We start from the raw sequence: 16771 nt of genomic DNA on the forward strand, positions 1-16771 counted from the left end.
CAGGGATTGAACCTGGATCTCCTTCACTGCAGGCAGACTCTTTACCATCTGAGCCACCAAGGGAGTCCATTAAGTACTATAATTAATGTCAAATCTTTTGATCTTTGAAGAACAATATGAAGAAAATGAACAGACAAGTGGAAATTTTCTCACACACACAAAATAGATAACCTGAGTAGTATTATATCCCTTTGAAAAATAAATGTATAGCTAGAGACCTTAAAACAAAGGTAACTGGAGGCCCAGATGGCTTCCCTGGTGAACTCTAGTAAATATTTATGGAAAAAATAATACTAATTCTACACAAACTTTTCCAGGAAATAAAAGAGGAAGGAAGTCAGCATTACCCTAATATCAAAAGGAGAATAACTATTAGAAAAAAGAAAACTAAAGACCAGTACGTCTCATGAACATACACAAAAAACCCTCAACAAATATTAGCAAATCATACTCAGCAATATACAAAAGGGATAATACATCAAGACCAAATAGGTCTTGATGAATTTATACCACAAATGCAACTTAGTTTCAAAAATGTAAAAATCAATCAGTGTAAACTTAAACATACTCATATCAAGTCCCACACCTTGGTATTTATTTCAGAGAAATAAAGCATATATCTATCCAAAATTAGCCCACAAATCTCAATAGAGGCTTTATTTATAATCAGAGAAAACTATAAACAATCTAAATGTCCACCAGTTGGTGACTGAATAAACAGAATGTGGTATATCTATACAACAGAATATAATTTGACAATAAGAAGGAAAGAACTATTGATACATACATCAACATAGGTGCATCCAAAAATATTATCAGTTCAGTTAAGGCACTCAGTCGTATCTGACTCTTTGCGACCCCATGAATCGCAGCACACCAGGCCTTCCTGTCCATCGCCAGTTCCTGGAGTTCACTCAAACTCATGTGCATCGAGTCGGTGATGCCATTCAGTCATCTCATCCTCTGTCATCCCCTTCTCCTCCTGGCTCCAATCCCTCCCAGCATCAGGGTCTTTTCCAATGAGGCAACTCTTCACATGAGGTGGCCAAAGTATTGGAGTTTTAGCTTCAGCATCAGTCCTTCCAATGAACACCCAAGACTGGTCTTCTTTAGGATGGACTGGTTGGATCTCCTTGCAGTCCAAGGGACTCTCAAGAATCTTCTCCAACACCACAGTTCAAAAGTATCAATTCTTCGGCACTCAGCTTTCTTCACAGTCCAACTCACATCCATACATGACCACTGGAAAAGCCATAGCCTTGACTAGATGGACCTTTGTTGGCAAAGTAATGTCTCTGCTTTTGAATATGCTATCTAGGTTGGTCATAACTTTCCTTCCAAGCAGTAAGCGTCTTTTAAATTCATGGCTGCAGTCACCATCTGCAGTGATTTTGGAACCCCCCAAAATAAAGTCTGACACTGTTTCCACTGTTGCCCCATCTATTTGCCATGAAGTGATGGGACTGGATGCCATGATCTTAGTTTTCTGAATGTTGAGCTTTAAGCCAACTTTTTCACTCTCCTCTTTCACTTTCAGCAAGAGGCTTTTTAGTTCCTCTTCACTTTCTGCCATAAGGGTGGTGTCATCTGTATATCTGAGGTTATTGACATTTCTCCCGGCAATCTTGATTCCAGCTTGTGCTTCTTCCAACCCAGCGTTTCTCATGATGTTAAATAAGCAGGGTGACAATATACAGCCTTGACGTACTCCTTTTCCTATTTGGAACCAGTCTGTTGGTCCATGTCCAGTTCTAACTGTTGCTTCCTGATCTGCATATAGGTTTCTCAAAAGGCAGGTCAGATGGTCTGGTATTCTCATCTCTTTCAGAATTTTCCACAGTTTATTGTGGTCCACACAGTCAAAGGCTTTGGCATAGTCAAAAAAGCAGAGATGCTTTTCTGGAATTCTCTTGCTTTTTCAATGATCCAGTGGACATTGGCAATTTGATCTCTGGTTCCTCTGCCTTTTCTAAAACGAGCATGAACATCTGGAATTTCACGGTTCACATATTGCTGAAGCTTGGCTTGGAGAATTTTGAGCATTACTTTACTAGCGTGTGAGATGAGTGCAACTGTGTGGTAGTTTGAGTATTCTTTGGCATTGCCTTTCTTTGGGATTGGAATGAAAACTGATCTTTTCCAGTCCTGTGGCCACTGCTGAGTTTTCCAAATTTGCTGGCAAATTGAGTGCAGCACTTTCACAGTATCATCTTTCAGGATTTGAAATAGCTCAACTGGAATTCCATCACCTCCACTAGCTTTGTTCGTAATGATGTCTTCTAAGGCCCACTTGACTTTGCATTCCAGGATGTCTGACTCTAGGTGAGTGATCACACCATTGTGATTATCTGGGTCATGAAGATCTTTTTTGTACAGTTCTTCTGTGTATTCTTGCCACCTCTTCTTAATATCTTCTGCTTCTGTTAGGTCCATACCATTTCTGTCCTTTATCAAGCCCATCTTTGCATGAAATGTTCCCTTGGTATCTCTAATTTTCTTGAAGAGATCTCTAGTCTTTCTCATTCTGTTGTTTTCCTCTATTTCTTTGCATTGATCGCTGAGGAAGGCTTTCTTATCTCTCCTTGCCATTCTTTGGAACTCTGCATTCAGATGCTTATATCTTTCCTTTTCTCCTTTGTTTTTCACTTCCCTTCTTTTCACAACTATTTATAAGGCCTCCTCAGCCAGCCATTTTGCTTTTTTGCCTTTCTTTTCCATGGGGATGGTCTTGATCTCTGTCTCCTGTACAATGTCACAAACCTCCATCCATAGTTCATCAAGAACTCTGTCTATTCAATCTACTCCCTTAAATCTATTTCTCACTTCCACTGTATAGTCATAAGGGATTTTATTTAGGTCATACCTGAATGGTCTAGTGGTTTTCCCTACTTTCTTCAATTTAAGTTTGAATTTGGCAATAAGGAGTTCATGATCTGAGCCACATTCAACTCCCGGTCTTGTTTTTGCTGACTATATAGAGCTTCTCCATCTTTGTCTGCAAAGATATAACCAAAAGAAAAGCCAAAAGAAGATGAAACTATAATGAGACAAAGTAAATCAATGTTTGCCTGGAATCAGGTGTGAGGCAAGTATAATGACTGCAAAGGGGAAGATAGGAAATTGTTGGGATTATGCCAGTGTTCTGCTTATTGAGTATGGTTTGGTTTCATGACTGTGTACATTTGCTAAAACTGATTAAATTGTTCAATACCTTGGAGTCCTGAGTAGCTCAAATGGTAAAGAATCTGCCTGCATTGTGTGAGACCTGGATTCAATCCCTGGTTTGGGAATATCACCTAAAGAAGGGCATGGCAACCCACACCAGTATTCTTGCCTGGAGAATCCCCAAGGTCAGAGGAGCCTGACGGGCTACAGTCCCTGGGGTCGCAAAGAGTTGGAGATGATTGAGCGTCTCACACACACACAAACCTCAGAGTTGTAGAGTTCAAACCTCCATCCAAACTGTGTGTCCTCCATTCCATGGTAGGCAAGGGTTCTTTTTTTCTTATTGTTTTAAATTTACTTTATCTTCTCAATGCCTTAGGAAGCATGTGGCTTATGCAAAGATAGTTCAAGCAGAGCCAAAGGACAGTAACTCCCTGAGAGTTGCCGTAACAACAATCAAGGTTTAGATCCTATAAACTTCAATATACTTTGAGAAGGCAGTGTAACATATATAACTTTATAGTGATCCTTACAGTTAAAATAAAAATAAATGAGAGGTGTTCCAGAGGAAAACATGAAGATGTCTTGACTTTGCTCCTGGACATTTTCTAGTGAGTTGCTAACAAAGGAAATAAATGGATCAAGAAAAACTAGGGTAAGAATCAGAGGAAAGAGAAGGAAGGCCCCATGAGGCCTTCTTAAGAGGGAGATGTTTAGAGGCTGGCTGAGCATAATGGACGCTGGCCTGGATTCTGAGATTCCTGGGAAGCCAAGAAATGAAGGGTAAGATAATTATTGTCATCAAGGTCTTTGCGGGTATCTTGACTGTTGCTATTAAAAGAGCTCTCTCAGATTCACTGTAAAGAAGTGGTAGGCAGCCCAGAAGGTTTTTATTTAATTTTCTAAGTAGGGGCTTACGTGCTTGGGGTCCTCAAATGGTTATATCATGTGCGCAACAGCTGTAAATCTGCATGGAAAAAATCTCTGTGCCAGTGAAAACAAAATTCAGAATTACAGAACTACAATATTGGGTTATAATTGCATGCATGGAACACATGGTAAGGCTGGGCTCTGAATGCTTTGCACATACTTAGGCTCTGAACTCTTTTCAAGAGCCATATGAAAGAGATGCCATTATTCCTTCCATTATACATTTGAGAAAAATGAGACTTTGAGTGTAAGTCCAAGGTCATAGAACTAGAAGGTGGGAGAGGGATCTGAACCCAATTTCCTCTGACTCCATGCTCTATACTGCCTTCATTCATTCAATAAATATTCTTTACTATCTGTTATGTACCAGGTACTTGTCTAATAAAAGAACTCTTCTTATAAAAGGAGAGCAAAGTAAAAAATTTAAAAAGTAAAAAAGGTAAAGGTTTAAATTCCATAAGCTTCAGTATACTTTAAGAAGGCATTGTAACTTATTTATATAACCTTATAGTGATCCTTACAATTAAGATAAAAATAAAATTTTAAAGCAGAGTTATGAAAATCTCCCTATTTATCCAGAATATATCTCTGCATAAGTACTCCACAAAAGATTTTTTTAATATTCCTTTTCAATAAATCTTATTATCCTAATCAAGTATATTATTTGAAAAATTGGCATTCAACATGAAATCATGGACAAATTCTAATCCTAAATTTGCCATTTAAACTATTACATTTCCAAAATATTATTCATCTAATTATTCAGACATCCTGAAGGAAAGAAAAAAGAGTAACAATTTTTTTTTTCATTCAAAGAATGGTGCAATATTATTACACAGAGCAGCATTATCTACTCTTTGATTATTGTATTTAGCTGGAATGATCAAGTGATCACTTAAATTTTTTGCATAATGTAAAGCTATGCAGGAGATTGTGTTAACAGTTTAATGTAAAGGTTTTTTCTTTTTCCCCCTTTATCATTTTGGGAATTGTAACCAAGTCTTTCTGTTTACACAGTTTTCTAAAACTTTAATAAAATAAAGGGAAGCTAAGAGAAAAAGCTTAAAACAAACACAATTAACTTGTCTTTATACCATTTATACCAACAGACAGATAATTCAGGCATAAGTAAAGGCTTAAGTCTGTTACTTTATGACATAGGCTCCCTGCTACCTTGGCTATTACTGGACAGGATGTTTGCTTGCAAAATGACTATTTTCCTACAGTCACTCTTGATTTTAATATAAGAGACTATCATTATGACTCACCTTGAAGATTAGTCACCATAGAATGTCATAGTTTCTACAAACAGTTGAATATTGATCATAGCAACTTTTAGAAACAGAACAACCAAAATGAAATATAAATGAATTAAAAAGTATTAGTTTGAAAATGCGTTTAGGTTTCTAAAAACACATTAATCATTGGTGAAAATGTCTCACAACTTTCTGTATTTTAAATTTTTATTAATATCCACCCTGTTATAAAAGTAATTTAAGGCAAACCTCAAAATTATAACATGCATAGTAAAATATTATTTTCCTTCTATTATAATTGGCATATGTAAAATCAATATTTCCACATACACTGTTAAAGAAAGAGTCCTTTGTAGAGTGAATACTCTCTATGTTCTTTATACAGAAATTTATAAAACAAAATGTGCATCTCCTTACTGATACCATTGGTCTTATAAAAAATTCTTTATTTCAATTCACAAATATTTTCATTCTATTAATATTTTAACAAAAACAAGTTTTGTTAACCCTCTGTCCATCACTTCTCACCTATATATTGTAGTTGGGCCTCATTAAAAATCTTCTATCACCTTCAGATTTTAAGAAAAGCATATGAAAATTCCGAGTTTCCTTAGGCCTCATTTGTCCATGTATTTCCATCGACATTATTATTCTTTGCCAAATTTCTCCTCATTTCTTGGTCTATAATTTATAGAACACTGTAAGTCAAATAAAACTTGCCAATTATCTGATTAATTTTGATTTAGAAAGCCGTTGCTCCAAATGATCCAGTCCTATTTACTTTAGCACAAAATAAAATGTTGAGTAATTACCCAGATACTAGTAACTCAGATCCAAGTTTCTAATAACATGGACTGAATTGACTGTACTAATACAATTCTCCCTTTTACCCTGTTGCCACTCATTATTTTCTTGATATTTTATGACATTAAAATGACTTTATAAATCTTGCTCCCCATTTATGGAAAGTTTCCATAAAACACAGGTTAGAACGCTTACACAAAGAAATGTAATTTTGAAAATAACACTTGAAAGAGTTAGGACAACTGTGGTTATGTTTTAGCCTTAGTAATCAAATGTTTAGGGAGAAAGAAATGGAAAATTTCACCTATTTCATAGGTCCTTGTTTTCACAACAGTCTATAAATTACTTTCTGAGCATTTACTATGGTGTAAAAATCAGTTATGTATCAACTCTTTAAAGTATTTTCTTACCAGAGGCAAAGAAAGAGGTTGGACAGGGATGAATGAAATTGGTGAGAGAAGAGTAAGAAGTACAACTTCCAGTTATAAAATAAATGAATCATCAGGATGTAATATATATTATAGAGAATACAGTAATCAATATTGTAATAACTTTGTATGGTATAATGACTTACCAAGATGATCATTTTATAATGTATAAAAATATCAAATCACTATGCTGTACATCTGAAACTGGTATAATATAGAAGTCAATTATACTTTAATTAAAAATAAATGAATAAAACAAAGCTTCAGAATATGCAATATATGCAAAAAACGTGAGAGAACTGAACACAATTATTCTAAGAATTTTAAAAAATATTTTTAGACTGAACTTCTTATAAACTTGTTTCAAGTCTATATTTTAGTTTGACAAGGGAAATAAAAGTGTGTATTCTCTTGAAAATACCATTCAAAAAAACATAATTAAAATGTTAAATTCTTATCCAGTATTATTTAAAATAGCATATATCTTTCAAACTATTAAAACTCTTTCACTCAAGACATTTTTTTACAAAGTAATCTCTCTTAACATATTATTTTGGTTTAAGTGTTTATTTTAAATGAGTTATTAAAAGCATATTTTGTTCTTGTGTCTGCAATGTATTTAATTCGGATCACACATTCTTATATTATACACATAACTTCTGAAATAATTCATCTGATAAAAGATGGTCAGATCTTTCATTTTATAAGCAGTACAGATGATTGTTACCTGAATATAGTCTGCAAAATACTTCTTTTATTTATTGTTTCCTCTTTTTTAAAATGATACTCCTTTAAACAAAATAAGTATAATTTTTGTGTATTACTTAAATTTCAAATTTTAGTATACAAAAAGCACGATCTCAAAATACAAACTTTCCAAAAATACTGGCTTTACACAATAATATTCCTTTGAGTAAGTCCATTTGTTCCTTTTCTGTTGTTGCTGGAATTCATTGATCTGGTCAAAACTTCAGTTTCTGAGGTCTGAGAAAATACAGTGTTAGAACAGAGATTCCAAAACCAGGACCAGAAAGGAAGGGAATCTGTTAGATATTTTCTGTTGTTCTAGAGTAAGTATAAGCCATCTTAAAACTGGTTAGGTTCTGGACATGACAGATCTTTTGTTCCATTTTGAACATGACTGTGAGACTTAGTTGAATTCAGTGGAGCTAAGAGAATCTTGCTATAATGTACTGTGTCAGAGAAAAAAAGAGTAAATAAGTTTTCTGTGCCATTTCTTCTCAAGGGAAAAAAATTTCCTCCCTCCCTCCCTTTTTTCCTTTCTTCTTCCCTTCCTTCTTTTAAGAAATATTCAATCTCTCTCTCCCTCTCTCTTTAAAAGTACACTAACAATTTAAAGGACAGTCTGTATATATATGGAAGAATTAATCAGACATATTCATCAAAGTAAACTTGTTTCAACATGCCCATGCTTCACTTTCATTCAACTCTAGCTAACTCATGGGTCATTCTGGCTGATACCAGATCAATGAAGTAGGAAATCCAAGTGGTGATCTTTATAACTGAAGTTGGGAATAAAACCAACCTATTGCTGAGGGGGAAATTGTTTATTATCTAAACTATTTGACAGAGCTTATTGGATGATTGGCCAGCTTCTAATTTTCATATCACTTCACTAGTGAAGTAAATATAAATTATGTGACAAGGAGTAAACTTGCTTATTATAACCCACACAAAAAGATACTTTGTCATCATTTCAATCACTTACTGAATTTAAAAGTAAATAGTTTTTATCTGTCTGTGCACAGAAATTCTAAGACACATAATTCAACCTGCTCTTTTCTCATGAAATACACTGTGAACTATGATTGCCTTCCTTGTTTCTTATTTCCTTACCTTTAAATTAAATTTTGTCTGCATCCCTTGCCAAACAGCATTTTAAAATTTTCATTTCCTTTTAAAAACCCATTCCCCATTTCTTCTTAGCTGAAGATTTCATGATTTTAGTCAGTGAGAGTCAGATATTCCCATGTGACTTTAGTTGCTTGGCTTCAAAATAAGAGATTAAACTTCCTAACAGAAGCCCTGAAGAGTAGACATGACTTTTCCAATATGCAGAAAATCCTTTGAAACTTATAGACTGTTAAGATACAACGATTTAACATTAAGAATTATCATTTGATTATTATATACATTTCTTTAATATTATAGAATTACCTCATTCTGACTCAAGAAGCTAACAAAATCAAGGCAGGACACTCAAAGATAAGTCCCAAATTCTACTTTAGAAATTCAAGACTATTTTCCTTTTTAAACAATATCTTGACTATAGACTTTCCTATTTGCGAAGTTTAACAAAATCATAATTTCTTAATATCAAAAGAAATACTGATACTAATCTGTTTAGGAAACTCAGTTTCTTAGTAGTATGATCATGTAACCCATCACAATTTAGATTTGAAATATTTAATTTTGATTACTGTTATATCACATTTTAAAGTTTGATATTTTCCTGAGGCAATTATCTGAAAAGTGAAAATTTTAAAATACCACTAAATGATTAAATTATTAAATAGAAATTGTACTAACTAGTCTAAATGTTTTGAATTACAGTTTAGGGGAGAAAATTCAAAATATTTGTACAAAACCATAAGCATGAACTTTATAAGCATTTTAGAGAATGCTGTAGCACTGATTTTCATTCCCATGGTTCCAATTTCTTTAATGTGACTAGCATTTCACTTGCCCTCAGACACTAAGGCACAAGCTCCATTGAAAGGAATTTGAGTTTTATGCTCCAGTCCTCAAATACAGGACAGGCTATATGATGTAAGGGAAGGAAAAGGTTGTATTTGCCTATATTAATTATTGTAGCAATGATCATTTATAAATTCTTAGACACTGGATTAAATATTTAATTTGAAAATTAAAGCTTTCTTGTCCCCTCTGAACGCTCGATGTGGTCTTTTGACATGTGCCACAAGACTAAATTTGAAATCACGGAACTCTGCTCTAATAAATGTGCAAAAACTTGATCATTTAAATTCCAAGACCCAATCTACACCTTGCCAAGTTAAGATATTTAATAAAAGAATGTGTGTAGATTTTATAAACTTGACTGAAATAATTTTGACTTACACTTTCATATACTATTTGCATCTCAATTAATCATTCCTCCCAAATGTCCATTTGTGGCTAAAATAACTTTAAAATAATAAATTGTTTTTATTAATATTTATCTCAAGGCTTTAAGATCACTAACCATCAAATAATCCATATGAGGGGGTAGAGACAGAAGATGGTTTCTTGTGTTTGTGTAATATTTAAGTATTTTTAACATCCTTCTTTCTGGAAAATGAGCAGATATTCCATGGGTAGGGATAAAATAGAACCCCATTAGAACATAGTATGTATGCCAATAAAAACCTTTGGATGCATGAGGATTTAAGTATACTGGCTTTTTTTTTTTTCTCCCTGTGGATGTTCAAAGAACTCTTTCATCTAACGGAATACTTTCCTTCAGTTTTCTCTGCACAAAAGCAAAAGTACTTATACAATCTAAAAATTAAATACTAGAAATTGTTTCCTGCATCTAACAAATATACCAAGGAGGCCTCTGGGAAAAGCTGACCACACAGATCCTATAAACGCCCCAACATGTTTAAATTGTACTCATGGTACAGAGGCCAACATTAAATTGGCTTCTAAAAAAAAAATTAACCAGCACAAAGGATACAATGTATTTTAAAACATTCTAAAACATTATTTAAAATGATACTTTCTAATTCTTTGTAGAGCCTCAAAAAGAAACCCAAATTTATCAGCATTGTCTATCTTAATATTTGCTGTGTAAAAGGAAAAATACATTATTAACATGATCTTTGAACATCTATTTTGCAATTTTCAGCTGCATATAATTGTTATTTTAAAAGGCTCTTTCAGGGCAAATTTAATCTATTGGCTTTAAGGCTGTAGAATTTTTTAAGTCTAGTGAAAGCTCCAATGCCATTTTCAGTGATCAAAGTAAAAATTGTAAATAGTTCCCCCCCCACACACATTTTCAGAACGTGTTCATATATAGTTTTTCTAACAACATAGAATATACTGATTTTATTACCACAATGAAGAGAACCTACATCTATGTAATCATGCCTTTTAATGATTATACTTCAATGTATTTCAATGGCTTCCTTGTTAAAGATACACATGTATGATCTACAAACAAATACTTAATCCTGTGCCGCCTTCAAAGGGAGTTGAAATAAATGTAGCTATAGGAGAAAAATTTTTCTAGTATCAGAAAACATTGTAGTGAAAGTTTTGGTGTGAGCTGGAAATGGACCCATCACTTAGGCCTAACACAGAAATACATATAGGCAGAGGAGGATAAATGCCTTGTAAAAAAAGAAAGGGCTTACATATACACAAGAGACTAATGTGACAGTTATTACAGAAACAATTCTTGTGAATTTCCCATTTTTTATGCTCAGAAACTCACATTTAATTGTATTTACTTTCCTCTTTTTAAATAGCATTGAAAAAAATCTATGCTCAGCATTACTGCCTTTTTTGACATCAAATTATGATTACAGTTATCAACTCAAATTCTTTTAGAGTATTAACAATCAATGTTACACAAGGTTATAAAATATTTGTGTAACAAACATAATGAGCTTGGGTGTTGTTAATACTGTTTAACTTTTACACAACTCTGCCCTGTAAAATATTCCTTATGCAAATCAGATATCTTGACATTTTTCAACTGATTTTTTACTACTGATGAGAAACAGGGAGTTTAGAAAGAAAAGAGAGATTGGAAGGAAAGATGAACATGATTAATAGGTGTTTGTTTCATAAAGGCTCAAGGGAGACTTTTAAATTCTTCACTGTTCCTATAGGCTGACCAAAGTGGAAAGCTAGTTCACATGCCTTTCAATGCTTTCAAAGGAGAACTGAGTAGTTACTCAATCTTCACTGATGCTAAATTATTCTATTTGCGTTCTGTTGTGAAATCAGGTGCTTTTTATCCATTGGTGCAAGGTTAAATGTTGACTGTATTCATTAGGAACTTGTTTTTCAAATAAGCACCTAAATTATGCCTTTGAAAGTGTTTCATGCTAAGTCTGTTTCAAATTATGCCTCCTGAAGACTAAAACATCTTCCTCCTTCCTTATCCCTCCTCTCCACCCAAAAGAATTTTAAATTCTTTTGATCAAAAAAACTCATAACCTACTTTGTTGTGCTTTTTTTTTTAAAAGAATCATTCTTGTTCTTCAACTTCGTAGAACTATAAAGGGGGAAGTTACTTTATACAATATTTGAAGTTTCAAAATTATGGGCATTCACTTCTAATACAGACTTTGCCATTCTTAACTGTATTGTACTAAGATAACTATCTGATATAAATATTTGAGGACTGCTTGACTAATTAAAACAGGACCCATAGATGTGAGCACAGTAGCATAAAATTTGTATCAGTTTCTTTTGGAAAGGTGTTTATTTGCAGCTGCATCTACTATTTTTTAATCATTTTGTCCAATGTGTTCGTAAATAAGGTACTATTCTCAGTCGTCGAAATACAGAACTTACACGCGCGCACTATATGAATGTATACGTGTTTACACCCACCCACCCCCACCCCGCCCCCCACGCAGAAAGGAATTAATTGCCGTATTCCAGAAATGACAATGAAAAAGGAGAAATAAGCAAGAATTATAATTAGTCGTCTACAGTCTCATTCACAAAAGGGCAGTGCTGGGGGTTAAGCAGTTGAGTTTAAAAAAAAAGCTCAAAACCAAAAACCAACCAGTTGCCTTAGACTGGAGCTTCCCGCAGCTTTCGCGCTGAGCGGGGCGCGGGGAAGGAGTAGCTCTCGGGGCCGGTGGGGACCGGGATCCCGACACCGTCACCACCACCCGCGGAGTCTTTCGGGAGCGCTCCCGCGGGCCCCGAAGGAGCCGGTGACAGTCCTAGGTGAGCGCCGAGCGCGTCCACAAAGCGCTCGGGCCGCCCCTAGCGCTGAGGCGCGGCGGCGGCGGGAACAGAAGGAAGGACGAGACGGAAGCGGCGGCGGCTGGCGGGCGGCCGGGGACGCGGGCCGGGACGCGGGCGGGGAGGCCGCCGCGGAGGGCCCGGGCGGTGAGGCCCGCAGCCCGCGCCGCCGCCGCCACCGCCGCCGCCGCCCCAGCCGCGTGCGCGCGCGGCCGCATCAGCTGAGCGCGCGGCGCGTGTCACGTGGTGCGCGTGTCGAAGGTCACGGCGCGCTCACAATGGAGCTCTCGGAGTTTGTGCAGAAAGGCTTCCAGATGCTGGCCGATCCCGGCTCCTTCGACTCCAACACCTTCACGCTTCTCCTCCGGGCGGCTTTCCAGAGTCTGCTGGACGCCCAGGCGGACGAGGCCGTGTTAGGTAAGCCGCTCGGCTCTGAGCTGGATCGGCCTGGGTGGAGGGGCGCTCGGAGAAGAGGAGCGAGACCGAGCGAGAAGGGGAAAGCCCCGGGAAGAGGAAGTCTTCGGGCTTTGCCCTTCGCTCCGGACGGAGTGTGGGGATGTGGTTCTGCTAGAACCCACAGCGAACCCAGATCATTGTTCTCTCCTCACTTGGCACCTGCACACCGCAAGCTACACTTTCCTGGTCTGATTTTCCCCTCTCAGGCTCTTTGTTCTTTTGTAAAGCCGGTGTTCAAGTCTTGTTTGTGGCCTAAACGTCTCAGGTTTTCACCCTGGTCTTGGGCAGACTGTTTGACACTTGGACTTCATCAGGGCAGCTCCCTGCGACTCAAGCTTTCAGTACTAGGCTGGCGAAGGTTTTAAAGGGTCTGCTTCCAGAGTAATTACTCGGTCAAATAGTGTTGACATTTTCCAGCTTAGAGAATACCTCAAGTTCCTCTGATCATTCCAACACCCTAGTTCAACATGTTTTGCACAGGTTCCACGCCCAGACTCTTAAAATGTGGTATATAATGTTCTGTTCCGCATCAGTTATCAGGAAGCAAGTCTGTTTTAAATGGTCCGGTCACTGCGGAGTGCGGTGTCAGTATGGATGGAGGCATATTTAAAGATAGATCGCTTTTAAATGATTTTCTTAATTATAAATATCTCAACAATTCAAATTTTTGTGTTTTTTTCCCTATAGATTCACGAGCTAAACGTGTACAAAAAGTATGAAAGTGGAAGTTCTTTAAACGAAAATAGTAACCACCACCTGGGTTAATCTCCAAAAAAAAAAAAAAAAAGACTATCGAAGCTTGAAAATATTTCGAACTCTTTCCTTCTTCTCCACCTCCATGTATTAAAGTCCGTGGAACCAGTTACCTACACTAAAATTAATCTTTAGAAGGAAAGTTTATTAATTCTTAAATTTACACCATGTAAAATATTTATCTTATTTTCTTCTCAACTTACTCCATTCACTTTAGAATGACCACTGTATATTTTACAATAGGACTTTTTTTTTAAGTATTAAGGTAAAATAAAATGAAGGTAATTTGACCAGGTAACAGCAGGATTATTGATGTGTGCTCTTCATTGTTATGCCATTGACCATATTGCTCATCTCATTTACGTAAAATTTCTAGTCCTTATAGTTGAATTCTTGTTATCTTGTTAGAGTTCTTCACCAAATGAAAATACCTTTTTAGAAACAGGACTATAAAGAATTTATCACAGGCATCATTGGCAATTACTTTTATTATAGATCACCCAGACTTGAAACATATTGACCCAGTGGTTTTAAAACATTGTCATGCAGCAGCTGCAACTTACATACTGGAGGCTGGAAAGCAAAGAGCTGACAAATCAACTCTAAGGTACAGGATTTATTTAAATATCCATTTGTTTTAAAATAGTGCCTTTATGATTCAAATTTCAGTTTTTAAAATGGAGACTAAACTTTGGCTTTTTTTTTTTTTTTTAGCACTTATCTAGAAGACTGTAAATTTGACAGCGAGAGAATAGAATTGTTTTGGACGGAATATCAGGTTACTTAAATTTTTTAAACTTAACAATTACTATTTTCCTTCTACTCTGTTTGCAAAGACATGTTTTCTTTTTCTTTTTTTCCTACCAGAATAATAGGAATTCCCTAGAAATCCTACTGGGAAGGTAGGTACTGTATAAGGTGTCAAGCTGAGCCACTTTTCACTTGCAGGTATGAATGGAGAGTGCTGGTGTGAAACAAAAGAGGACAAAAAACGGGGATCTAGACCAAAAGAAAAGGGGCCAAAGGGCAAGTGAAACAATTGAAGTTAAGCTAATGTTTTTAAAGATAAAGTTTATTGAGATAATTTTTTAAATGCTCTTTTACTATTCAGAACTTGAAATAAAGTTTAACTGTTTTAATTTCAGAATGGATTAAAATTGTGTGTGTGTGGTGCAGGTGGTAGACACCATTATTGGTAAAGAACAAATACTGAAAGTTTTTCTGTAGCTATTATGTACAAAATTATCATTATATCTTTCAGTATAGGCAGATCTCTCCCACATATAACTGATGTTTCTTGGCGGTTGGAATATCAGATAAAGGTAAAGTTTAACAGATATTCTCTAGGGTAATTTAGGGAACTTTAAAAAAAAAAGAGCTAAAGACTGAAATCTCTGTGTTGTGTTGTTTTAGACCAATCAACTTGATAAGATGTACAGACCTGCATATTTGGTGACCTTAAATGTAGAGGTATTTATACAGAAGCCCTGTCTAAAAATTTATGTATAATGAAATTTTCAATTTCCTTGATTTAAATAAAACAGCACTTTTTTCTTCCCTAGAACACTGACTCCCGATCCCACCCAGAGATTAGTTTTAGTTGCAACATGGAACAATTACAGGTACAGTATTAGGATCTGTGAATATGCCTGTCTTCTTACAGATTTTTAATTTCGAATTATGCCCATGGAAAGTTCAAAAGAAAATTAACCATCTGTCAGTAGATAATGAAGGTTGGTTAAGGAATTGTTGGGAAGGGGGCTTCAAAAGCAATATTTTAAAATAGGCTTTTGAAATTAAGATGTTAATAGAGAACTGGTCTGGTTTGCTGTTCCCTTCAATTAAAATAAACTTGTAGTGTTGAGTGTAAATTCTATTTGTGATGTGTTTGAGCCAGTAAGACAAAGGAAAAGAAAGCTTGGCTTTGAAAAATGTCCTCTTTGCTTTCAGAAATTTAATTAAACTTTCAAAACATGATTTTTAAACAGTGGTTTTAAATAACTTTTTATAAAGGGGCAAGTTACAAAAATTCTGAAACTGTTTATATTGCCTGTGTAAGTCACTGGGGACATTCAAAATTACATTGATTAATGGACATGACAACGAATTTATTTCTTAGCATTTAAAAAAATGAAGAACATCTCTTGAAATTTTGATGAAATTGATTTTTTCCAAAGGAATCTCCTGCAGAGTCGTTTTAATGTAACCATTAATTGAACTTTAAACTTTCAAAAGATGTGAATATAGCATTATCCTTGTTAAATAACTTGAGAAATTTAATTTTGGTAAACATTGCGTGTTCAGAAGATTTAGTCAGAAACTGTATTTCACATCTGAGGGCAAGCATTTTGAAGATGAGATACTTTAGAGGAAAATTTTACTTTGATAGTGGTTTGTCAAAGGTTTAAAATCTTGAATTTTAAATTGTTTAGAAAGTGTCTCCCGACTTTTTTCTTACATCTTTCTCAAGCTTGGATACTTCTTTCTTGCGTTTTATCCTAAAAACGAGCCATGATATACATCTTTCAGGACTTAGTAGGAAAACTTAAAGATGCTTCGAAAAGCCTGGAAAGAGCAAGTCAGTTGTAACTTGGGAAAGTTAACGATCTGCCCGGATCTAGTGGAAGACCAGGAACGTCTTGCCGTCCGCTGAACTATCATTTCTGCGAGTTGGATGTCTTCCTTTTCAGAAGAGATTTTTTTCTTTTGGATTTCTGTCCCTCATAAGTTTTGACACTTTATTTTTTTATACCTGTGGAAGGGTTAAGAGGGAATTTCTGCCTAAGTATTTGAATTTTTAGTATTATCCGTACATTTGATCCCATTTGATCTTTTCCACGTCTTCCAAAAGGAAGTAGACAGTATTACATTCTGAATAAATTAAGTTGTTCCCACAAAAAGAGTGGTGAGAGTTTCTGGATTTGAGTTTGTTAATTATTACTTTGAAGACATAGACACGATTGGCGTTAACTTTTAACGATCTCCTCTCCTCAGGATTAAAGTTAAACACACTGAAAAGGATGCGAT

The 16771-nt window shown here is 35.6% G+C and overlaps 1 protein-coding gene and 1 long non-coding RNA gene across 2 annotated transcripts; one reads left to right on the forward strand and one right to left on the reverse strand.

Annotated features, from left to right (window-relative positions):
• Window positions 1-630: 630 nt before the first annotated feature.
• Window positions 631-12637, reverse strand: LOC132657616 (uncharacterized). Its single transcript, XR_009596035.1, has 2 exons — window positions 5880-12637; window positions 631-2995 (listed from the first exon to the last, which is right to left on the reverse strand). It is a non-coding gene; the product is annotated as an uncharacterized LOC132657616 (long non-coding RNA).
• Window positions 12638-12783: 146 nt separating this feature from the next.
• On the forward strand, window positions 12784-16644 carry COMMD3 (COMM domain containing 3). Its single transcript, XM_004014219.6, has 8 exons — window positions 12784-12952; window positions 14240-14351; window positions 14459-14522; window positions 14612-14646; window positions 15006-15066; window positions 15158-15214; window positions 15307-15366; window positions 16274-16644. The coding sequence occupies exons 1-8, from the start codon at window positions 12814-12816 to the stop codon at window positions 16331-16333; spliced, it is 588 nt and encodes a 195-aa protein (XP_004014268.1). The 5' UTR covers window positions 12784-12813; the 3' UTR covers window positions 16334-16644.
• The last annotated feature ends 127 nt before the right edge of the window (window positions 16645-16771 follow it).

Source organism: Ovis aries, chromosome 13 (assembly GCF_016772045.2).
Source record: "Ovis aries strain OAR_USU_Benz2616 breed Rambouillet chromosome 13, ARS-UI_Ramb_v3.0, whole genome shotgun sequence".
In the NCBI taxonomy this organism is placed as follows: Eukaryota; Metazoa; Chordata; class Mammalia; order Artiodactyla; family Bovidae; genus Ovis; species Ovis aries.